Here is a 26,213-nt window from a genome sequence, read left to right as displayed (position 1 = left end):
CTTCTGACAGACGTTTGTGTAAAAGAATGGACAGAGCTGAAATCTGTCCCTTTAAGGAACTAGCGGATAAACCCTTTTCTAAACCTTCTTGTAGAAAAGACAATATCCTTGGAATCCTAACCTTACTCCATGAGTAACTCTTGGATTCGCACCAATATAAGTATTTACGCCATATTTTATGGTAAATCCTTCTGGTAACAGGCTTCCTAGCCTGTATTAAGGTATCAATAACTGGCTCAGAAAACCCACGTTTTGATAAAATCAAGCGTTCAATCTCCAAGCAGTCAGCTTCAGAGAAGTTAGATTTTGATGTTTGAATGGACCCTGGATCAGAAGGTCCTGTTTCAGAGGTAGAGACCAAGGCGGACAGGATGACATGTCCACTAGATCTGCATACCAAGTCCTGCGTGGCCATGCAGGTGCTATTAGAATCACTGATGCTCTCTCCTGTTTGATTCTGGCAATCAATCAAGGAAGCATCGGGAAGGGTGGAAACACATAAGCCATCTTGAAGGTCCAAGGTGCTGTCAGAGCATCTATCAGAACCGCTCCCGGATCCCTGGATCTGGACCCGTAGCGAGGAAGCTTGGCGTTCTGACGAGACGCCATGAGATCTATCTCTGGTTTGCTCCAACGTCGAAGTATTTGGGCAAAGACCTCCGGATGAAGTTCCCACTCCCCCGGATGAAAAGTCTGACGACTTAAGAAATCCGCCTCCCAGTTCTCCACTCCCGGGATGTGGATTGCAGACAGGTGGCAAGAGTGAGACTCTGCCCAGCGAATTATCTTTGATACTTCCATCATTGCTAGGGAGCTTCTTGTCCCTCCCTGATGGTTGATGTAAGCTACAGTCGTGATGTTGTCCGACTGAAACCTGATGAACCCCCGAGTTGTTAACTGGGGCCAAGCCAGAAGGGCATTGAGAACTGCTCTCAATTCCAGAATGTTTATTGGAAGGAGACTCTCCTCCTGATTCCATAGTCCCTGAGCCTTCAGAGAATTCCAGACAGCGCCCCAACCTAGTAGGCTGGCGTCTGTTGTTACAATAGTCCAGTTTGGCCTGCTGAATGGCATCCCCCTGGACAGATGTGGCCGATAAAGCCACCATAGAAGAGAATTTCTGGTCTCTTGATTCAGATTCAGAGTGGGGGACAAATCTGAGTAATCCCCATTCCACTGACTTAGCATGCACAATTGCAGCGGTCTGAGATGTAGGCGTGCAAAGGGGACTATGTCCATTGCCGCTACCATTAATCCGATCACCTCCATGCATTGAGCTACTGACGGGTGTTGAATGGAATGAAGGACACGGCATGCATTTTGAAGCTTTGTTAACCTGTCTTCTGTCAGGTAAATCTTCATTTCTACAGAATCTATCAGAGTCCCCAAGAAGGGAACTCTTGTGAGTGGAAAGAGAGAACTCTTCTTTTCGTTCACCTTCCATCCATGCGACCTTAGAAATGCCAGTACTAACTCTGTATGAGACTTGGCAGTTTGAAAGCTTGAAGCTTGTATCAGAATGTCGTCTAGGTACGGAGCTACCGAAATTCCTCGCGGTCTTAGTACCGCCAGAAGAGTACCCAGAACCTTTGTGAAGATTCTTGGAGCCGTAGCCAATCCGAATGGAAGAGCTACAAACTGGTAATGCCTGTCTAGAAAGGCAAACCTTAGATACCGGTAATGATTTCTGTGAATCGGTATGTGAAGGTAAGCATCCTTTAAATCCACTGTGGTCATGTACTGACCCTCTTGGATCATGGGCAAAATTGTTCGAATAGTTTCCATCTTGAACAATGGAACTCTTAGGAATTTGTTTAGGATCTTTAAATCCAAGATTGGCCTGAAAGTTCCCTCTTTCTTGGGAACTACAAACAGATTTGAGTAAAACCCTTGTCCTTGTTCCGACCGCGGAACTGGATGGATCACTCCCATTAATAAAAGATCTTGTACGCAGCGTAGAAACGCTTCCTTCTTTGTTTGGTTTGTTGACAACCTTGACAGATGAAATCTCCCTCTTGGGGGAGAGGATTTGAAGTCCAGAAGGTATCCCTGAGATATGATCTCTAACGCCCAGGGATCCTGAACATCTCTTGCCCAAGCCTGGGCGAAGAGAGAAAGTCTGCCCCCCACTAGATCCGGTCCCGGATCGGGGGCCCTTGATTCATGCTGTCTTAGGGGCAGCAGCAGGTTTCCTGGCCTGCTTGCCCTTGTTCCAGGACTGGTTAGGTTTCCAGCCTTGTCTGTAGCGAGCAACAGCTCCTTCCTGTTTTGGTGCAGAGGAAGTTGATGCTGCTCCTGCTTTGAAATTACGAAAGGAACGAAAATTAGACTGTCTAGCCTTAGCTTTGGCTTTGTCCTGAGGCAGGGCATGGCCTTTACCTCCTGTAATGTCAGCGATAATCTCTTTCAACCCGGGCCCGAATAAGGTCTGCCCTTTGAAAGGTATATTAAGCAATTTAGATTTAGAAGTAACATCAGCTGACCAGGATTTTAGCCACAGTGCTCTGCGTGCCTGAATGGCGAATCCGGAATTCTTAGCCGTAAGTTTAGTTAAATGTACTACGGCATCTGAAATAAATGAGTTAGCTAACTTAAGGGCTTTAAGTTTGTGTGTAATCTCATCTAGTGTAGATGATTCAAGTGTCTCTTCCAGAGACTCAAACCAAAATGCTGCTGCAGCCGTGACAGGCGCAATACATGCAAGAGGTTGCAATATAAAACCTTGTTGAACAAACATTTTCTTAAGGTAACCCTCTAATTTTTTATCCATTGGATCTGAAAAAGCACAGCTATCCTCCACCGGGATAGTGGTACGCTTAGCTAAAGTAGAAACTGCTCCCTCCACCTTAGGGACCGTTTGCCATAAGTCCCGTGTGGTGGCGTCTATTGGAAACATTTTTCTAAATATCGGAGGGGGTGAGAACGGCACACCGGGTCTATCCCACTCCTTAGTAACAACTTCAGTAAGTCTCTTAGGTATAGGAAAAACATCAGTACTCGCCGGTACCGCAAAATATCTATCCAACCTACAGATTTTCTCTGGTATTGCAACTGTGTTACAATCATTCAGAGCCGCTAATACCTCCCCTAGTAATACACGGAGGTTTTCCAGCTTAAATTGAAAATTTGAAATATCTGAATCCAGTCTGTTTGGATCAGAACCGTCACCCACAGAATGAAGTTCTCTGTCCTCATGTTCTGCCACCTGTGACGCAGTGTCTGACATGGCCCTAATATTATCAGCGCACTCTGTTCTCACCCCAGAGTGATCACGCTTACCTCTTAGTTCTGGTAATTTAGCCAAAACTTCAGTCATAACAGTAGCCATATCCTGTAATGTGATTTGTAATGGCCGCCCAGATGTACTCGGCGCTACAATATCACGCACCTCCCGCGCGGGAGATGCAGGTACTGACACGTGAGGCGAGTTAGTCGGCATAACTCTCCCCTCGTTGTCTGGTGAAATATGTTCAATTTGTACAGATTGACTTTTATTTAAAGTAGCATCAATACAGTTAGTACATAAATTTCTATTGGGCTCCACTTTGGCATTAGCACATATAGCACATGTATCTTCCTCTGAATCAGACATGTTTAACACACTAGCAATTAACTAGCAACTTGGAAATGCTTTTTTTTTAAGTAATTTACAATAATATGAAAACAAACTGTGCCTATAAGAAGCACAGAAAAAATTATGACAGTTGAAATAAATAAATTATAGCAACAAATCTTTGTAAGAAATATACAATTTTAGCAAAGGATTGTTCCCATTAGCAAAGGATAACTAACCCTGACAGCAGAAAAAATACACAAATAAACGTTTTTTATCACAGTCAACTACAATCTTCACAGCTCTGCTGTGAATGATTACCTCCCTCAAGACAAGCTTTGAAGATCCCTTAGTTCTGTAGAGATGAACCGGATCATGCAGGAAGAAAATGAACCTCTGACTGAGTTTTTTGATGCGTAGTAAAAGCGCCAAAAATGGCCCCTCCCCCTCACACATAACAGTGAGAGAGATCAGTAAACTGTTTAAATTTAAACAAAACTATTGCCAAGTGGAAAAAACAGTGCCCAAAACATTTTTTCACCCAGTACCTTAGAGAAATAAACGATTTTACATGCCAGCAAAAAACGTTTAACCTCAATAAATTAATTGTTATTTAAAAACCTAAAGTCCCTGCAAATTAGGTTAAGTCTATGCATACAGTATAAATCCAGTGAAGTACCATTCCCCAGAATACTGAAGTATAAAATATACATACATGACAGCCTGATACCAGATACATCTACTGTATTTAAGGCTGAGTTTACATTATAACGGTATGGCAGGATTTTCTCATCAATTCCATGTCAGAAAATAATAAACTGCTACATACCTCTTTGCAGATTAATCTGCCCGCTGTCCCCTGATCTGAAGTTTACCTCTCCTCAGATGGCCGAGAAACAGCAATATGATCTTAACTACTCCGGCTAAAATCATAGAAAAAACTCAGGTAGATTCTTCTTCAAATTCTACCAGAGAATGAATAACACACTCCGGTGCTATTATAAAATAACAAACTTTTGATTGAAGGTACTAAACTAATTAAAATCACCACAGTCCTCTCACACATCCTATCTATTCGTTGGGTGCAAGAGAATGACTGGAGGTGACGTAGAGGGGAGGAGCTATATAGCAGCTCTGCTGGGTGAATCCTCTTGCACTTCCTGTAGGGGAGGAGATAATATCCCAGAAGTAATGATGACCCGTGGACTGACCACACTTAACAGGAGAAAAGTATATTATTATAACTGTGTTTGTTATGAAAAATTGGGGAATGGGTAATAAAGGGATTATCTACCTTTTTAAACAAATAAAATTGTGTTTACTGTCCCTTTAAGGTTCCCAAATAAATCACCTTTGTAGATGGAACAAGGGAACTCTTCTCCAGATTCATTTCCCATCCTTGTTCGAAGGAAGGATGAAACCTGAACCATATATTGTCCAGAAAAGCACCCTTGCAATACCCCAAGACTTAAACAAGTCTTTCTAGGATGACGAAACTCAAAAAAACTTGAGAAGATCCCTAATCATGGGAACAATAAATACACATCCTTCAGGTATATGTTCATTATGAACAGGCCCTCTTGAACCAAAGTAGAATGGATACTACTTTGAAGTTCAGAACCTGAGAAACTTGAGATAAATACCTAGATCCCGTTCCCAGACTGGGACTGTAACAATCACTCCCAAAGAGGAAGATCCTGAACCCAGTTCAAGGAATGCCTTTTGTCATACCTGGATTGCAGATTCTCTAGAAGGAGAAATCTGCCCCTGGGAGGAAATCTTAGATTAGACTAAGATTGGTTGAATTCCAAGACATGACTAACCCTGCAGAAAGAGGAAAAGGAAAACTTTCATTTTGTCTTACTCTCTTGACGTGTGATAGAAAACCCTTTTTTCACTCGTAAAGTCAGAGGATAATTCTGCCAGACCAAGTCCAAACAAGGTCTCATCCTTGAAAGGAAACGCCAGAAACGTGGATGTGAAAGAAACATAAAATATTGAACCTGCAACTGCAGCTATAAAGCCTAGGCTAAGCCACAGGTTAACTACTACCAAGATTTCAGCCACAATGCCCAGCAGGCTAGCACAGCAAGTCTAATAAGACAAGGCATTGCTCTAAATGAACAATAAAACCTCAGCTTCTTCACAGACTTTCGGTGGGCAGGCGTTCCGACTAGCAGCAAGACAAGGGAGCTCCGTACTTTCTCTTCTTTGGAACCTTGGAACCCTCTGCAGCTGGTTTTTGACCCAAGGCACACTACCTAGCCTTGACAGGATATAAGTACATCCTGCCCGGGAACCCCCACAGCAAGGAGCCTCCAGCATTGGCTCCCCCGCCGGCAAGTTAGCAGCCGGAGAAGAGCTGCGATCAGGAGCGGCAGAGAACAAGGGACAGTCCACACGTCCTTGACTCTAAAGCTACACAGCAGGAGACAATCTAGCCTGCCTAGCACAGCAGAGACTACATCCAGGAGCCGGACTGCACCGAACAAGCAGGGTAGGCCGGCGACACACACTGTCCCTCAGAGCGCTCGCCATCTTGAAAAGAAAAACAAAAAAAACAACCTTCTTTTCTCTTTCCCCTTGTACACGCTGCAAGAAAAATCCGGCAGGGCAAAGTAAAAATAACAGACTGCCTAACACCTATACTGAGACTTTTGGGGGAGAGCTGAAGACATAGAATAGCACAGCTTCTTGTGGGCTGGTTGCCTCATCTCTGAAGCAGCACAACACTAGTGCATGGGCATTTCTGGGGTGACAGGAACAGCAGCACAGCAGGAAATTTTCCTAACATTGTCAGTACAGAAGGCATTATTCCAGAACAAAACCCACACACTGGAAGCCATCTAATAAGCACTCTGATCCAACAAAGTGCTCCCTACACATAGCTGCAAAAAAAAAAAAGGGTAGTTTATTGGCCACATCTTATTGTGACAAATGCAGCCACCCCGCTAAATGAAACAATAAAACAAGACTGGGATCATTCTGCCTCCCCCATATTGCCACCACGCCATCAGGTGACTATAACGCGGCCATCCAAGAATCCCTCCACCAACTTTAGTTCATTAACTCATCACAGACACAGAACATCAACCTCAGCAATATACAGGTGGGGCACGGCGAACAACAATTCCTATGAAAGTCGACAAATACTCCAAGGTGTCGGCGTCTCAAGCTATTCCCATCATGGCTGGTAAGCAAAAGATGTCAGACAGGAACAGAAAACATGCTGCAGAAATGCATCCAGAGCCTGCCTCCCTGTCCAGAGAGATACTAGGTCTAAGCCATCCCACAACCTACTCCAGGACCTAAAGGCTTTCTTCTTACCAAAAATGGAAACATTGCAGGCGGGTATGGACACTCACTACTGAGATCTGGCAATACTCCACTAGACTGCAACAAGCAGAGCAAAAGATCTCTGATGTGGTGGACTCTCAACAAACCTCCACCATTGCCATACAACGTCTAGAACGGCACAACTCAGCACTACAGGAAAAACTTGACGACCTTGAAAATCGCTCCCAATGCAACAATCTAAGGATTGTGGGAGTCCCAGTCTCGATCAAAAATAAAGATCTTCTGGAGTTTACAGCCTACACATTACCTAAATTTCTACAGATGAACCAAGACATAATGCCACTAGATATTGAGAGGGCACATAGAATAGGCCCAGAAATACCACCAGCTAAACCAAACCAGAGACCAAGACTAGTCATCTTCAAGCTAGTCAGATATCAGGAGAAGCTGGCGGTCCTAAAGGCATACAGGTCCAAACCTGATTTACTCTATGAGGGCCACAAACTCTTCATCTTCCGGGACTTCTCTGCAGAAGTCGCCAGAAAGAGAAAATAATTCGCCCCCCTCTGCTCCAAGCTACACTCCATGGGACGACAAGCCTCACTTTTCTATCCTGCTAAGCTGAGGCTGATGACGCTTGGAGGCCCCAAGTTCTTCCTGAATCTGCAACAACTGCAAGTGTTCCTAGACAATGAAATCCACAATGGCGAGGGTTGAGGGAAGCACCCTGTGCACATCTACTTTCTCATCCCATGCGACTTGCCAAATAGGCAACATGCTTCAAGAGCTGCTGTTAATGTTCAACTCAAGAACTGAGTATCTGTTTTTTCATGTTTATGTTTTTGTTGTAATTCTGAAAATGTATTTATTTTAACCCCTTCTGGGATACTGTCAAGCTTCCTCCCACCCAATGATCCCGCCCAGATTGCTGACGACTCTGACTCAAGAGTCATCCACCCATGGACAGCACAGACTGAGTTATTGACATCTCAGGCACACACTCCTAACCCCGTTAAACTTAACTGCCAACCACACTGTGAGCCAAACGATGAACCCCCCACTTCTCCTTCAATTGGCCCAAGACAGTATAGGTTCAAGCTAAATTTACTCATCACAAGACATCCACCAAATTTATCTCTCACCTCCCAACACCATGGTACACCCCCATTAAAGGGACACTGAACCCCATTTTTTTCTTTCATGATTCAGATAGAGCATGACATTTTAAGCAACTTTCTAATTTACTCCTATTTTCACTTTTTCTTTGTTCTCTTGCTATCTTTATTTTAAAAGCAGGAATGTAAATATTAGCAGCCAGTCCATTTTAGGTTCAGCACCATGGATAGGAGGCTTACATTTAGCCACCAATAAGCAAGCATAACCCAGGTTCTCAACCAAAAATGGGCCGGCTCCTATGCATCACATTCCTGCTTTTTAAATAAAGATAGCAAGAGAACAAAGAAAAATTGATAATAGGAGTAAATTAGAAAGTTGCTTAAGATTGCATGCTCTATCTGAATCACGAAAGAAAAAATTTGGGTTTAGTGTCCCTTTAAAATAGTGTCCTGGAATGTGGGAGGTCTCACCTCCATGGCCAAACGAAGCACCATGCTACAGCACCTAATGCGTCTTCACACAGACATCGCTCTCCTACAGGAGACACACCTCACAGAAACAGAGCATGAGAAATTAAAAAGCAGATGGGTAGGTCAGGTATTTTATATCCCTACCAAAGGGCGCAAAAGAGGGGTTTGCTATACTGATTAAGAAGGGACTGTCAGTCCAAATCAATCCCATCACAATAGACCCAAAAGGCAGATACATCATAGCTAGCTTACACACAGATGACCAAACATACAATATATGCAACGTCTATGGCCCCAACCAACTACGACCACAATTTTGGTATTCCTTACAGACCACCCTGGCCTTACATGCTGACAAACCGCTATTAATAGGGGGGGACTTCAATTTGGCCCAGGGATTGCCGTTAGATCGCAGGGTTGACGCACACACAAAAAGAAAGGAGAAAATTTATGCTAAAAAGTGGAAAAAGGAAACCGCAATCGTGGCTGCTTTCAAAACGTTGCTGAGCCTCATTGATCTGTGACGCTCGGGCCACCCAACCAGGAGGGACTTCACGTGAGCTTCCAAAGCACACGAGACACTCTCACGCATTGACTATTTCTTGTGCTCCACACAGTTATACACACAGATCCCACAAACAGATGTCTCAGACATAATAATCTCAGATCATGTGCCCATATGGCTGCAACTCAGCCCCCGGCCCCACACTCATGCCCAAGGGAACTGGAGATTGCCTACTTACCTATACCACAACATAGAGTTCAGAAAACACCTAAAAGCTCAGTGGGACGAATACCACAACTTCAATGCCCAACATCTTAGTAACCCAGGCATCTTCTGGGGTGCTTCCAAAGCAGTCATGAGGGGACAAATCACTAGTTTTACTGCCCACTATAATGCTAAACGGAAAAAAGTGGAAACCACAAACACCGCAGAAGTAACAGCTGCTTACAACCAATACCTAGCCCATCCCTCCCCCAAAATAGAATTAAATACTATGACAAAAAGAAACTAAGGGACGATGCCCTGCGTCAACAGGATCACCTCTTTCAGGTACATAGAAAGGGCCGGTTTTACAGATTCGGAAATAAGACAGGGAGACTGTTGGCCAATGTGGTAAAATTAGTTACCCCCAAATCTCTAATTCCCTTTATTCAAGTACAGGGAGTATTCCATTCAAATAATAAATCAATCACAACAGAGTTATAAAAATTTTATTCCACACTCTACTCCTCACAGCCATGCACACTGTCTGACAGTGATCGATTCTGGGATCAGATAGATCCCCCCTCCCTCAGTTCAGAGAAATTAGAACACCTTAACGCACCAATTCAAGCGTCAGTCCTGAAAGCTATTAAAGCAGCCAAACTAGGCAAGGCCTCAGGCCCTGATAAGATACCAATTGAGTACTACAAACTCTTACAAACAGAGCTTAGCCCATTACTAGCCCAAACATTTACAGCCTACCTAAAGGGCACAGCAACTCCCCCAGCTGACTTCACAGATGTGCTTAAAGGGACAGTCTACACCAGAATGTTTATTGTTTTAAAAGATAGATAATCCCTTTATTACCCATTTCCCAGTTTTGCATTATCAACACAGTTATAATAATATACTTTTAACCTCTGTGATTATCTTGTATCTAAGCCTCTGCAAACTGCCCCTTTTTTCAGTTCTTTTGACAGACTTGCAGTCTACCCAATCAATGCCTGCTCCCAGATAACTTCTCGTGCACGAGCACAGTGTTATCTATATGAAATACGTGAACTAACACCCTCTAGTAGTGAAAAACTGTTAAAATGCAATCTGAAAGAGGTGGGCTTCAAGGTCTAGGAAATTAGCATATGAACCTCCTAGGTTAAGCTTTCAACTAAGAATACCAAGAGAACAAAGCAAAATTGGTGATAAAAGTAAATTGGAAAATTGTTTAAAATTACATGCTCTATCTGAATCATGAAAGTTTATTTTGGCCTAGACTGTCCCTTTAATCCTGAAGCCAGATATAGAGACCCGACGATCCCTGCCTCTTATAGGCCGATAGCACTCTTGAACAAAGAATATAAACTCTTCACAGCTATAATGGCGAACAAATTAGCTGCTGTACTAGGAACAGTCATTCATAAAGATCAGACAGGATTCATGAGGCATTGCTCCTCAGTCACTAACATACGCAAAACCCTGGCAGTCATCAACCACTACTGGCAGGGGAAAACTCAAAATAAAACTAAAGCACTCCCGGACGCATGCCTTCTCTCTGTCGACGCGGAAAAGGCGTTCGATAAGAGTGGAATGGGATCATTTACTGACCACCCTGGGCAAGTTTGGCATCACTGGAGACTTCCACAATCTCATACAAACACTATATCACAACCCACGCACCTCAATAATAGTAAACGGAGAAGAGTCCCAGCCATTCTTCCTTGAAAGGGGCACCAGACAGGGATGCCCTCTGTCGCTCCTCCTATTCACCTTAGCCATAGAACCCCTTGCCATACACATAAGAAACACAATAGAAGCAACAAAGGTAGGGACTCACTCATTACACCTATCATACGCTGACGACCTACTCCTGTATGTAACCAACCTAGACACCACTATACTCAAACTCATCTCCATATTTCAACAGTTTGGAGCAATTTCAGGCTATAAAGTGAACTTGAAAAAATCGGAACTGACATATCTCACTAAACCACTGCATCCCACAGCTATACAAACTATGCTTAGAGTCACAGACGTTTCTTTTAAGTATCTAGGCATTCGTCTATACGTTAACCCACACCTGAATCTACAAACTGAATATCCCACCCGTGATTGCACAGATTCGCTCACTGTTGGCAGGCTGGGCTAGACTACCAATGTCCCTATCGGGTCGAGTGAACCTAATCAAAATGATAGCGATGCCCAAACTACTGTATCCTTTGCAATTACTCCCCTTGCTACTAACCCGAACTGATCTGAAGATCATCTCTAGTGCTTTTAGCAACTTCGCGTGGAATTCGAGGAAACATAGAATTAGTAGAACTAAATTAGCCTTACCAACTGACAAAGGGGGATTAAAACTCCCGAATGTCGAATGGTATAATTGGGCGAAATTGACAAAAATAGTCTTTGAGTGGCTAGCGCGCACCTCAGTTTTCAATGACTAGCAACTCGAGTCAAGTCCTTAGCTCACCCACTTCATCTAGCCTTCTTAGCCTTCAAAGATAACATCTTATTCAAAAACCCACTCGGAGCGTGGGCGAAGCTGTGCAAATGGTGGAAGCTCCCTAGCAAAATCACCAGACATCTCCCGTTAAAGCAACCACACCTTACGCAATTCATGAGCCTACTACACACACAACTGTTGATAGAGCAGGCGGACGTTAAAGGAGACCTAGAGAGAATAATGAAAGCGTTTATCATAAAATGGGAACCCTATTTATTGACTATGCCTGCCAACATGGGGGCATGAAATATACCAAAATGGGCCTAGATCAATACTTGGGGTTGTTTACTACACTAAAGCTAAAATTAACCCTACAAGCTCCCTACATGCTCCCTAATTAACCCCTTCACTGCTGCGCATAATACACGTGTGGTGCGCAGTGGCATTTAGCGGCCTTCTAATTACCAAAAAGCAACGTAAAAGCCATATATGTCTGCTATTTCTGAACAAAGGGGATCCCAGAGAAGCATTTAAAACCATTTGTGCAATAATTTGTAAATAATTTCAGTGAGAAACCTAAAGTTTGTGAAAAAATTTGTGAAAAAGTGAACATTTTTTTTTATTTGATCGCATTTGGCGGTGAAATGGTGGCATGAAATATACCAAAATGGGCCTAGATCAATACTTTGGGATGTCTTCTAAATATATATATATATATATATATATATATATACATACACACATGTTAAAGGATATTCAGGGATTCCTGACAGATATCAGTGTCCCAATGTAACTAGCGCTAATTTTGAAAAAAAAGTGGTTTGGAAATAGCAAAGTGCTACTTTTATTTAGTGCCCTATAACTTGCAAAAAAAGCAAAGAACATGTAAAAATTAGGTATTTCTAAACTCAGGACAAAATTTCGAAACTATTTAGCATGGGTGTTTTTGGGTGGTTGTAGATGTGCAACAGGTTTTGAGGGTCAAAGTTTGAAAAAATTGTTTTTTTTCTCCATTTTTCCTCATTTTATAATTTTTTTAATAGTAAATTATAAGATATGATGAAAATAATGGTATCTTTAGAAAGTCCATTTAATGGCGAGAAAAACGGTATATAATATGTGTGGGTACAGTAAATGAGTAAGAGGAAAATTACAGCATTATGTAAAAATAGCCTTGGTCCCAAACGGTCAACAAATGGAAAAGTGCTCCGGTCACTAAGGGGTTAAATGATATTATTGTTAGATTTGTCTGGACCATTATGTCTTTATATATATATATCAATAGACTTATGTCTTTATCATGAGCCTATTGTGGGCCAGTGGTTAAGTTGCTTGTTTCAGGACCAGAAGGTTACTGGTTTGAATCCCATCATATACATATATTTATGAATTAATAGGAATATGGAAGTTATTTATAAAAAATTCGGAACCTAATTATGAATTGGGAAGGATGGCCGAATGGTATAGCCTGCAGGTTTAGCTAGTATGAGTCTTTGGGTTCGAATCTTTACTATCATTTATAGAATACATTCGCAGTTACCATGTTTAGATGAGCTATGGCTTAGTGGTTAAAGTGTAAGCATTTGATGTCTTTTGAGATTCGAGGTTAGGGGTTCAATTCCCTGTTTGGTGAATATATATATATATATTATTTTTTTTTCCTAAGGATAACAAATTGTTTTTTAGTATATATATTTCTCAGCAGCCTTATTTTTATTTTTTATTTGTTTATTAGGGTAATAATATTCGTAAAAAAATTTTGTAGAAAGATGCCGGCAACAAATTGTATGTTAATATGTTAATATTGTTTCCAGAATACTATGCAATATTTTTAACATGAATGATTTTTAAATATAAAATTAGTTCTAAACATGAATTTTTAAATATGAATTTTTAAATATGAATGTATATTCTGCAAACATTTTCACTGAAAACAATGCTTATAAATCTACTAATGTTAACAGCCTCGCCTTTTACAAAACAGGTGGCAGACTAATTGATTAATCAAATCAGCTGGCTGGAAGTGGGTTTAAAAGAGAGCATTGTTCATTTGGTTTTTAGAGCTTGAAAAAGAGATTACATTTTGAAACTAGTTGCTCTATTTGCTCTATTTTAAACTAACTCCTACACCTTTGGAGTATTTTATTTGTGCAGATATCTTGTGGCTGAATAACCCTCTGCTAGGTGTTTTTTGTGCAGCATTGGCCATTACAAACAGGCCTTGGGAGCTAGAATGCATATCCTGTAAAAGAAAGCTGCAAAAAATTCACTGGGTTTCTAGCCTAGTATATCTAATTGCTTTTCCCTGTTAAAGCTTTTCTGTTTCCAGTGGCCATTGGTTACTATTGGAAGGTGTGTCCACAGATCGTTGGTTCAAGTTTGGAGGCCAGTTGCTGCTTATTATTATGTAAGTACGGATGTAACTTCCCCTGCTATTTGCTGTGTGACATTTACTAAGAGGATTCCTTGTCCGTAGGGGAAATACCATCATTGGCTGCGACTGCCTCTTTTGTCCTGGGAACGCTCCTCTTACAACTATACACAGAACAGCATCCTTGTATGAGCGTGGGTCCACATAGTAACAAGCGGAAAAATCGTCCACTCCTGGGAACTGTTTCTTATGCATGAACTTCTGGTTTTTGGTTTAAGGAGTTTTTTATACTAATTTTATTTTTTTCTATATTTTTTTCTTAATTTTGTGATTTATTATTGTATGTCTTGAATAGGTCGACCTATATTGTAATAAAGTTTTTTATATATAGATATGCAATTCTAGTATTTGTTGCTGGCATCTTCTATAGAATTGAATTTTTTCATATATAATTTTTTCCAATTTTGAAAAGATTTTTTTCACACATAATTCACATGTATTATACATATTGCCTATTATAGTAGTATTATATTAGTATCAGGTTAGGTGTTTTATTATTATATATACTCTATATATCCTTACTCTTAAGCTGGTTTCAGCGCTCCCTTGTGCTTTTTATTTTGTATTGATTAGTCCTGTAGGTCTTTGAGGGTAACCTATTTTTTCTAGTTGGAGTTTGTAGTAATTTATATTTTTTGGCGCTGGTCACTTAAGTCTATTTTTTGATGTAAATCTTAGCAGCCAGCCCATTTTAGGTTCAGCACCATGGATAGCGCTTGCTTATTGGAGGATTACATTTACCCACCAATAAGAAAGCATAACCCAGGTTCTCAACCAAAAATGGACCGGCTCCTATGCATCACATTCCTGCTTTTTAAATAAAGATAGCAAGAGAACGAAGAAGAAGAAAAAATTAGAAAAGTTGCTTAAAATTGCATGCTCTATCTGAATCATGAAAGAAAAAATTGGGGTTAAGTGTCCCTTTAACAGCTTTGCTCTGGTGCTCTTTGCATCCTCCTGCTGGCCAGGAGTGATATTCCCAACAGTAATTGATGAAGCCGTGGACTCACCATATCTTAGGGAAAAAAAACACTTTTGGTTGTTTGAGAATAAAATATAGTGCACCAAGCATTATAATTATATAATACCTGTAAAAATGTGCTCCCCAGCCTAAGCTATTGCCGGTTCTCTTAAAGGGCCATACACTTTTTTTTTTTTTTAAACATACGCAAATAAAAATCCCTAAAGCTGCCAGAGTGTTAAAAAAGGTCAGAGGCTTCCCTAATAATGTTCCTAATGCTAGTAGAGCTGTTAGGGACATAATATGGAGAAAAAAATTGTGTAATGAGGGGAACAGGTTAAGTCCCTTTGCTATGCTGTTCCTGTGTCAGAGTACCTAAAAATAGCCTCTGGGCTGTGTCTGTGCTGTGTAAAGGCATTTACCTTACAGAGCAACCCTCCACTGGCTTACCAGGCATGTCAACATAGCTGCAGCAGTATCCAGTAGAGAGCCCATTTAGTGCAGGTATCGAGTACCACAGAAGATTGCAGTAGGAAATACCGGAGTCCCTCAGGGGGAGGCTAGGGTTGAGTCCTGCAATTAACAGTCAATGATAATGACTGCACTTGCAAAACTTCAGCAAAATATAGACCCTTGATCCCCTCAGAAAAAAGGTAGTAAATGTAGTTCTGAGTGTCAAAAAAGTAGAGATATCCGGTGATGACAAGGGTCTCCTAGTCCCACCCACCTCATCCACGATATTCCATTCAATAAGAGATATAAATACACATTAAGCCTCTGATACAGCTTTCATGCAGTGACCTGTCCACAGGGTACAACACCGACTACTCTCCGCCCTCCAGAACGCACAATCAGTCCGGTACAATAAACCAGCTTTACCTGATATGTAGCCGTGTTTTCTCCCCTCTTGGCTCACTCACGGATTGGCGTGTGACGTCATCCGCTCTCTCCAATTTTCTCTGTCTGATTGGATGATAATTGAGGTGGGTGGTGCAACTAGGTGCAGGAGTCCGCTGAGCGCTGCAGTGCAATCCTCCGTTTCAAAAATCCACTAACAACCATATTGAGGTGCACAAGGAGACTCGGCTGCTTAAAGGAATTGCTTTATTGTAGAATTATAAAAACCAGCATGTGTATAAAAAGTCGCAATACACAATCTATAGGCCCAATGGGAGGAAGGTCCCCACTCCAGGGACTGTATGCAGACGCGTTTCTGCTCAACCAGCCGTAATCGTAGCAACAGTCAGAAGTACCCATGAGTCTTATATACCCTATAAAGCAACGTGATTGGATAAAACACTTTACCTGGAGTGGAGCTCTGTACACACCCTCTTTTCCAATTCATTACAAAATGTGAAGTTGCAACTAAACATTGTCATCATATTACATTTGAAAAAGGAGTTAGATATTAAACACATACATAAATCAGCTCTTAAGCGAGTAAATTCATCTTATAGTTGGTATACCTTCAAACAAAAGTAAGGGCCTCGAGACTCAGTGTATCAGCTATGGATAGAAGTAATTTTCTAAAGACTAAAGAGAGATATTAATACATTTGAGGGGGTATCGTTCATAACCCAGTACAGTAATCAATATCATCAGGTCTGTAATATTATTAGAAAACATTTTCAAATGCTCAAAGCTGATGATGACTTAGTTGAAGTGGTAGGAAAGGGTTGTAGGTATGCCTTCAAAAGAGGAGCGAGTTTGGGCAACATTCTTGCCCCTACACAACTCAGATCATGTGGGTCCTCAGGATCATCTTGGTTAAGATTCAAAGGCCTTTACAAATGCAATTATTCCCAATGCATAGCGTGTGAATACAAGCAACCAGGAGAAGGTTTCTCCAGTGCAACCACTGGGGAAAAATTTAGACATCTTTCATGTTTAAACTGTAGGACTAGCTATGTTTATTTGCTCACATGTACGATGTGCGGCATTCAATATACCGGACTCACAACAAGGGAAACACAACAAGGGAAACAAGGGATAGAATTAGAGAACACATCACAAATATCAAGGCTGGTACGCTGACAACCCCATTGGTACAACACTTTAGGCAGGTTCACAATACAAGTGTATACTCTGAGGTGGACTATTATAGAAGTAGTAAATTGTAACAAAAGAGTGGGTAACAGAGAAAAGTTGCTGGCTAAAAGGGAGGTGTATTGGATTCACAGGCTCAGGACTAGAATACCGGAAGGTCTTAACTCTGAGTACGACTTGATAAATTTCTGGGAATAGCCTGGAGACTGTGAATCCATACACACAGTGTATCTTGACTCTAGTTTGTTTCTCTATTCCAGCACTAGATGCAGAATGGACAGTTTGTATTAGTCATGTAAATCACATTTGGAGAAAAAAGGTTTTGGAGAATGAATTCTTTGATTTACAGAAGCTTTTATTATTATTTTTCTATATTGATATGTTTTACATGATAAATACTAAGTCTATGTTTCTAGTATTGTGTGTATATATATATATAGATTTTTTTTTCTTTTTTTAGGATGTGTTTAAATCAATTTAATCATTATGTTTGAAGGTATACCAACTATAAGATGAATTTACTCGCTTAAGAGCTGATTTATGTATGTGTTTAATATCCAACTCCTTTTTCAAATGTAATATGATGACAATGTTTAGTTGCAACTTCACATTTTGTAATCAATTGGAAAAGAGGGTGTGTACAGAGCTCCACTCCAGGTAAAGTGTTTTATACAATCACGTTGCTTTATAGGGTATATAAGGCTCATGGGTACTTCTGACTGTAGCTACGATTACGGCTGGTTGAGCCGAAACGTGTCCGCATACAGTCCCTGGAGTGGGGACCTTCCTCCCATTGGGCCTATAGATTGTGTATTGCGACTTTTTATACACATGCTGGTTTTTATAATTCTACAATAAAGCAATTCCTTTAAGCAGCCGAGTCTCCTTGTGCACCTCAATATGGTTGTTAGTTGAGTCCTGCAATGCCTGAGCATAGTTATTGCTGAAGTTTTATTAAGGAAATGCTGCGCACATAACCGTGTATTCCTGTGTCCCTGTATCATTCAGCTGCTGTGTCTTCATGGCATCAAATATACCAAAATGGTCCTAGACTTTTCTTTCTTCTTTGTAAATTATATTCCTCAGGGATTATGGGTCTCACATAGGTCTGAGCTCCCAATTTGTAATCCATAAGCAAGTAGCTGGAACAACTTATATTCTTAACCATCTCCTACAAGGCCAAGAACAAAACTAAGAGAGAGATGGGAGGTAGGAGTGTTTTAAAGCTCTTGTATGGGTTCTTGACCACCTCCTAGTGGTGGGAAAAATATCCCATATGTTATGGAGGACTGTGGACCATCATTATTTAACGAAAGAAAAACAATTAACTTTTTATGCAAACTTTGTGTTTCTCACTGACATTATTTACATACCGCTTGTGAAGTCATAAGACAAATGGTTGTAAAAGCTTCTCTGGGATTCCCTTTGTTTATAAATAGCAGGCATGCATGGCTCTGTCATTGGTTTTTGGCAATTAGAAGGCCTCTAATTGCAGCTGTGCACCACACGTCTGAAATTCCCAGCAGTGAAGGGGTTAATCAGGTAGCTTGTAAGGTTATTATTTGCTCTAGTGTAGGGATTACCCTCCTAACTAACACCTCCCCCTGATTCTTACCTGGATCCCCAACAGCTTCCCCCCTGCCCCACTGGTCACCACCATCTTAGGTACTAAAATAAATTTTATTTATACATTTTTTAAAATATTTATTCAATATTTCTGTAGTGTAGATCCCTCCTCACCCTCCCACCTCCTTGACCCCCCCCCAAACAACACTCTAACCCTCCCCCTCCCACTGCTATATTTTTTACTGTAGTGTAGGGACCCCCATCAAAGATCACCTTTTTTCTGTAGTGTAGGGTCCCCTCATTCAGCCAATATTTTACTGTAGTGTAGTGTAGGGGATAATCCCTCTCTCTCCCATCATAATCTTTTTTTTTCTCTATTTTTTCTGTAGTATAGGGAATCCCGCCCATCTCTCCAACCTCCTCCGCTGGGCCGAACACCCGCCTCCCACTCAGCACCAATAGAGAATAGTTACAGAGCATGGCACAGACAGTGTCACTCTCTGTAATGATCGGTGATCTGGCTTCATATGGTAAAGGAGAACAATCAGAGCACCCTTGCCATATGAAGGCAGGTGCCTTCTGCCCCCTGGTTGTGGCTGCCGATGTCTAAGCTGACAGCAAGGACCGCAACATGCACCTCTGTGTTGGACATAGGTACTATGTAAACACAGTATACTGAGCAAAGTACCGTGTCCATATGGCATAAGGGGTTAAAGACCCATGAAATTACTTGAGTGCAACAGAGGAACGCTGCACAACTGAACAAACCTGTTTTCCTAACTGACAAAGAGTAAGAATTCATGTTTCAAACTATACCCAGCTTCAATATAATGCAAGATTTTTTTTTCTCCTTTAACCCCTTTATGCTGTTAGGACGTTCCATGCCGTCCCAACAGCGCTAAGCTTTAACGCCGTTAGGACGGATTAGAACGTCCTACCTTTTTGACACAATTAGGAATCTGACCGTTGGGGATGATCATAGCAACCATCACATAATTTCATTTCAACAAGTGTTTACATCGGAAATTCGAAAGGGTAACGGACCTAATGTTATCGTAATTATACAAGTAGGAGGTACAGTTGTGCTCATAAGTTTACATACCCTGGCAGAATTTTCCACTTCTTGATTAGAGTTTGAATACTGCTGATTTGTATTCTCAATTCCTTGGATATCTTTTTATATCCCTTTCCTTTTTTATACAGTTCAACTACCTTTTCCCGCAGATCCTTTGACAATTCTTTCCCCATGACTCAGAATCCAGAAACGTCAGTGCAGCACTGGATGAAAGATGCAAGGGTCTGTCAGCAGTCCAGAAACTCATTGACCTTTTATACACACACACTAATTACAAGCAAACAGATCACAGGTGAGGATGGTTACCTTTAATAGCCATTCAAACCCCTTTGTGTCAACTTGTGTGCATGTTATCAGGTCAAAATCACCAGGGTATGTAAACTTTTGATCAGGGTCATTTGGGTAGTTTCTGTTGTCATGATTTAAAGAGAGTAAACAAAGTTGATTGATAATAAATAGCTTCAGCCAAACACTAACCATGAGTAAAAAGTTGTGTTATCATTCATATTCTCTGAAAAATGGCCAAGAAATCAAATTCTGAAAGGGTATGTAAACTTTTGAGCACAACTGTATATGACAGTTGTACAATCGGTACTTGATTTTCCCTGGTAACAAATAGGAAAGGAATGATACTGAGCAGCAACCTAATCCAAATAAGCAACAGACTTACCTACAATAGAATCAACCTGTGTTTCACTTGGGCTATGAGATGTACCCCTTTCACTTTGTTCTGCGGCTAACTGGCAGGACGCAAGTACCTAGGTACAAGGGCAGAAAGAGATGGCTTAATATAAACTACTGCAGTTACCCACATCTGAAATGGAGTCACAGAAATAGAATGTTTATTTGTACAGGCAGATTTACGTATGTTTTAATTAATTCATTATTTTCCTCAACAAATAACAGACTAATTTAAATAGGATTGAACTTTTTAAGCAATGGTCAATTGGCCAACATCTATTTAAATAAATTAATAATATTGGGGGGTATAATTTATTTTAAATATATTTTTATTTACTGTACTTTTGTATAAAAAAATATTTGGCAACTGTTTCAAAATTCACTGGTACACGAGGATCTTGAGAGAGGGGGGGAAAAAAAAAAAGATATTAAAATAATGCTTTTAAATAAATAAATAAAGCATATGATCAAATAAGGAATTTTAAGGATGTGGAAAATTAAATGATGGAGATGCCAAAAGGACTTTAATATGCAGTTGATAACTGTTGATGCAGAGAACCGCTGGTACCGAACAGAAACTGCAGGTGACCCAATCAGCAGAGGGAGTTGCACAACCTATCAGGCCCTTTAGGGGGCAGCCTGTGCTTCTTATTTAATGTATTTCCCACAGATATTAGCATAATGCTAGGCCATACACTTATTCCCTATTTATGTTAATGGAAGATGCAGACTCAGGATACCCGCTCACTTCACCCTGCTGATCATCACTGGTCTCTGTGCTATGGTTCATTCCGCCTAGTGAGCTGAAAATCCCGAATGCTTGTTCTATAAATGGAAGACATAAAATGAATAAATTGTGTTTCAGCATGTGACAGCAAAATGTAGTGTAACCTGTCAATGTGTAACTGCGCTCCTATACAAAAACATTTTTGCATCCAAATTAGGATAATACAAAGATACATAAAAGCAATCAAATAAAATAATATCAGTAATCATTCTATAGAAATTGTGTTTCTTTTTCAATTATTTTCAGAATGCCTGAGTTTCTATGATACACCTGTTCTACATATATTAAAAGGGACAGTCTACACTAATTTTTTTTTACTGTTTAAAAAGATAGATAATCCCTTTATTACCCATTCCCCAGTTTTGCACAACCAACACTGTTATATTAAAGGAATATGAATCCCAATTTTTTCTTTCACGATTTCAATAGAGCATGCAATTTTAGGCAACATTCTAATTTACTTGTATTATCAATTTTTCTTCAAAATGCAAAATGTAAAGATTAGGAGCAGGCCCATTTTTGGTTCAGCACCCTGTGTAGCGCTTGCTGATTGGTGGCTACATTTAGCCACTAATCAGCAAGCACTACTTAGGTGTGAACCAAAACTGGTACGGCTCCTAAGCTTACATTCCTGCTTTTTCAAATAAAGATACCAAAAGAACAAAGAAAAATTGATAATAGGATAATAAATTAGAAAGTTGCTTACAATTGTATGAGTTATCTGAATCATGGAAGAAAAAAAAACAAATGTTTGCTTACCTGATAAATGCATTTCTTTTCAGGTATGGAGAGTCCACAAATTCATTCCAATTACTAGTGGGATATTCAACTCCTGGCCAGCAGGAGAAGGCAAAGAGCACCCTATAAGAGCTTTTAAGTGTCGCTTCCCTTACCCGTAACCCCCTGTCATTCAGCCAAAGGAAATTGGAAAAAGAAGATAACACAAGGGTATAGAGGTGCCTGAGGTTTGTACAAAAAAAAAAAAATGCCGTCAAATTTATACAAGGGCAGATCGTGGACTCTCCATGCCTGGAAAAAAAATACATTTATCAGGTAAGCATGAATTTTGTTTTCTTTCTTATGGCATGGAGAGTCCACAAATTCATTCAAATTACTAGTGGGAACCAATGCCCAAGTTAGAGGGCACAGAATGAAAGGGAGGGAGAACAAGAAAGGCGGACCTTAACAGAAGGCACCATCGCTTGAAGAACTTTTCTCCCATAGGAAGCCTCAGCCGAGGCATAAGTATCGAATTTGTAAAGTTTGGGAAAAGGTATGCAAAGAGGACCATGTGGCCGCCTTGCAAATTTGTTCCACAAGAGGCTTCATTTTTTAAAGCCCAGGAAGAGGAAACAGCTCTAGTGGAATGAGCCGTAATTCTCTAAGCTATCTTGATAACACTTCTCAACCAGAGAGAAAGAGTAGAAGTGGCCTTCTGACCTTTACGCTTACCAGAGAAAACAACAAACAAGGCAGAAGATTGCAAAAAATCCTTAGTTGCTTGTATTTAAAACTTTATGTTTAAATGTTTTTTATTGAGTTTTTTACAGCATAAATATAACAAATTATAAACTGTTGCATGAGGTAAATACATCAGAGCCCCTTTGAGTGGGGGGCAGTTGTCATAACATCATATTAATACCTTTCATTATGGCATACAAACAAGAAAAAAGGGAGGAGGGGGGAAAGGAAAAAGAGGGAAAGGGGAAACCAGGAGGGGGAGGGATGGGACAGGGAAGGAAATTGCCCTGAGTTTTCAAAAAAATTAGAACTGAGTAACATATGGGGAGGGCTAGCCATATATCCATACATCAAAGAGATTAAGAGAGAAAAGAAAAAGAGAGAAAAAAAAAAAAGAGAAAGAAATAACTAAATCTCAAAACTAGGGGAAAAAAAACAAAACAAATTTTGTACTCACATCAAAGTTGCATATATCAATATCAAATATTTTACGTTACGAAAGAAAGAGGTATTTAAAAATTGCTTTATAGAGGCTACTTATTCTTTCCCGAGCCAACACACCTCTGCTATTGTGTATATATTTTCTTCTGATCCAACCCCCAGATCAAACGTCTGCACTATGTAGTGTTTAAACGGTAGTGGCGTTATTCAGGGCCCAATAGAACCAAACCCTCTCAAATGACTCTCTAGTATTCATGATCCATGAAGCTGACTCATACATTCTAAACATATTGTTAATTTTATTCCTCACCTCTATCCATGTTGGTGCCCCCGTTTTCCAGTGGTATGCTATTGCTATTCTTGTGGTCGTGCATAGGATTCTGATAAAGGCATTAATATCTTTATTATATTGTTTGAAACCTGTGTGTAATAAGGCCTGTGAAATATCAAGCTCTATCTCTTCCTCTAGGATAGAGCTAAGTAAAGTGGAGAGAGAATGCCATATCTGTTTTACCCCATCACAGTCCCACCACATGTGTTTAAAGGTGCCTATGTTCCCACATCCCCTGTAGCATAAGTTGGATGCCGCCTGTGACATATGAGAGGTAATATTTGGTGTGAGGTACCAGCGAAATGCTATTTTGAGAGTATTTTCACGTAGATCTGCACTGATCAACCCTCTTCCCATGGAGCTAAATATATTCTCCCATGTGTGTTTATCATATCTGACATTAATGTCTTCTTCCCACCTCTGCATCAAAGTTGTTTTAGGGGCATTGGGGTCTTTCTGTAGCGCTATGTACATAATAGAGATTGTACGTTTAGGCCTGGATGTTAGTGAGTATATGTTTTCCAGTGTTGTGGGGGAAGAGGCTCTCTCATTGCCCATATATTTACGGATGGAGGAGGACAACTGTAAATATTGAAACCACCTTATCTTCATCGGAGTCAGTTTATCTTGAATCTGAGTGTAGGTCATAAGTGTATTATTGAGTAAGGCGTCCGCAACTCTATACAGCCCTTTATTTGCCCATTTATCTATAGTGGTATAAAGTTCTTGAGGCATAATTTTCCTAAGTGGGATCATCACTGATCTCGGAGGTAGTATGTTGTGGTGATCTGTTATCCATTTTTTAACTTGTTTGGTGGATGCATGGATTGGTGATCTATATATAAGTGTATTACTTGTTTGGTCCTTCCATAACATGTCGTCTGCATTTGGTAGTCCCTCCATCCCCGCCTCTAACTTGGGCCAGATAATGTCCCCTTGTCTCCTCCCCAGTAGTATTGTTTGCGATATTCTAGCTGCCTTGTAATAGTCAATTAGGTTTGGGACACCTACCCCTCCCAGAGTTTTGTGTTGTGTCAGAACCACTGAAGGGATTCTTGCTTTTTTGCTACCCCTAACATAGGCTATTAGTTCCTTTTGTAGTGTGGATAATTCTAAAACCGGGATAGGTAAAGGTAGTGTGCGGAATAGGTAAAGTAACCGTGGGAAAACATTCATTTTGACTGCGGCAAGTCGGCCATACCAAGAAAAAGTATGTCTTCTCCAACTCTGGAGGTCCTTTCTTATAGTTTTAAATAACGGAGTATAATTGTACTTATACAGTTGGTTGTATTGAGATGTTAGCTGGATCCCCAGGTACCTAAGAGAGTGTTTCACTCATTTAAACTCAAAGTTAAGCTCTATGGGTTTTTTTGTATGGGGGGGTAAAGCTATTGGTAATGCCTCGCATTTCTCAAGATTGATTTTATATCCCGATATCTGTGAGAATCTATCGAGGAGGTTGTATAAATTCGGGAGAGACAACAGGGGTTTCGTAACGGTGACCAAAATGTCATCTGCAAAGAGGGTGAGTTTGTATTCTTGATTTGCTATAGTGGCGCCGGCGATATCCGGGGATAGTCTTATTCTAGCTGCTAGGGGCTCTATGCATAGAGCAAATATCAGGGGGGACAGAGGGCATCCCTGTCTTGTCCCATTCCTTATGGGAAAAGGTTTAGATCTATATCCTGCCGATACAACCTATGCAGTGGGGCTAGAGTAAATTGCCTGAATTGCTTTAATAAAGGGACCATCAAACCCCATGTGCCGCAGTACCATCATCATGTATCCCCAGTCTATCCTATCAAACGCCTTCTCCGCGTCCAAAGATAGGAGCAGAGAAGGCGTTTCCTTCTTTCCCAGGTGTTCTATAATATTTATCATTCTTCTTATGTTATCCGGGGCCTCCCTATTTGCTATAAATCCCACCTGGTCCGGATGGACAAGTGAGGGCAATATAGTTTTTAAGCGATTGGCCAATATCTTGGTGAATATCTTCAGATCCTGATTTATGAGCGATATAGGGCGATAACTGGCGCAGAGTTTGGGATTTTTCCCTGTTTTAGGAATGACCACAATTTTAGCCCCCAGTAATTCCTTTGGTATTTCCCGGCCCTCTAAGAAATGATTACAGAATTTCGTGAGATGAGTTAATAATGTTGTACGAAATAGCTTATAATAATCCCCCGGGAAGCCGTCCGGTCCCGCTGCCTTTCCCACTTTCAATTCTTTTATAACCTGTATAACCTCTATTGGAGATACGGGGGTATTTAAGATAATTTTGTCCTCATCTGAGATAACCGGAAGATGTGCATCAGTCAAAAAGTTATGTGTGTCTTTTGTAATAGATGGTGAGTGTTTAGTTTTGTGACCATCATAGAGTTGGCCATAGTACCTTGCGAATTCATCTACTATCTCCTGAGGAGATGATGTTGTATCTCCATTGGCTAGCTGTAGGAAGGGAATAGCCATGGCTCTATTTCTTTCCTGTAGTTTATGTGCCAAATATCTGTCTGGTTTATTGGCAAATATGAAATATTGTACTTTCAGTTTATGTAGTGTTTTAGTGGCATTTGTAGTCAGTAAGTTAGCTAATGTGGTTCTTTTTGCCTGTAATGTTCTTAAGGTATTGTCACTATGTGTAAGCCTGTGTGACTTCTCTAAAGTGGCTATCTCTTGGTGGAGTGTAGATATCTGTTTTCGACATTGTCTGGTATGTGCCGCCTTCCCTTGCATTAGTATTCCCCTAAGATATGCTTTGTGGGCCGCCCATGTGTATAAAGGGTTGGAGGTGGTATCTATATTTATGTCCCAGTACTCTTTGAGATATTTCAGGACCTGTTCCTGTGCTAGG

General features: G+C 40.6%; 1 protein-coding gene across 1 annotated transcript in view; it reads right to left on the bottom strand.

Annotated features, from left to right (window-relative positions):
• AAGAB (alpha and gamma adaptin binding protein) overlaps nucleotides 1–26,213 on the bottom strand; it is a 149,886-nt gene that overhangs the window by 26,531 nt on the left and 97,142 nt on the right. Inside the window, exons 6-7 of the mRNA XM_053718519.1 lie at nucleotides 21,091–21,167; nucleotides 20,332–20,419 (exon numbers count right to left, since the gene is read on the bottom strand). Of these exons, the coding sequence (XP_053574494.1) occupies nucleotides 20,332–20,419; nucleotides 21,091–21,167 (165 nt within the window). The remainder of the gene's footprint in view (nucleotides 1–20,331; nucleotides 20,420–21,090; nucleotides 21,168–26,213) is intronic.

The sequence above is a fragment of the Bombina bombina genome, chromosome 6, assembly GCF_027579735.1.
Source record: "Bombina bombina isolate aBomBom1 chromosome 6, aBomBom1.pri, whole genome shotgun sequence".
NCBI classification, from domain to species: domain Eukaryota; kingdom Metazoa; phylum Chordata; class Amphibia; order Anura; family Bombinatoridae; genus Bombina; species Bombina bombina.
This window is presented reverse-complemented; position numbering and strand designations above follow the sequence as displayed.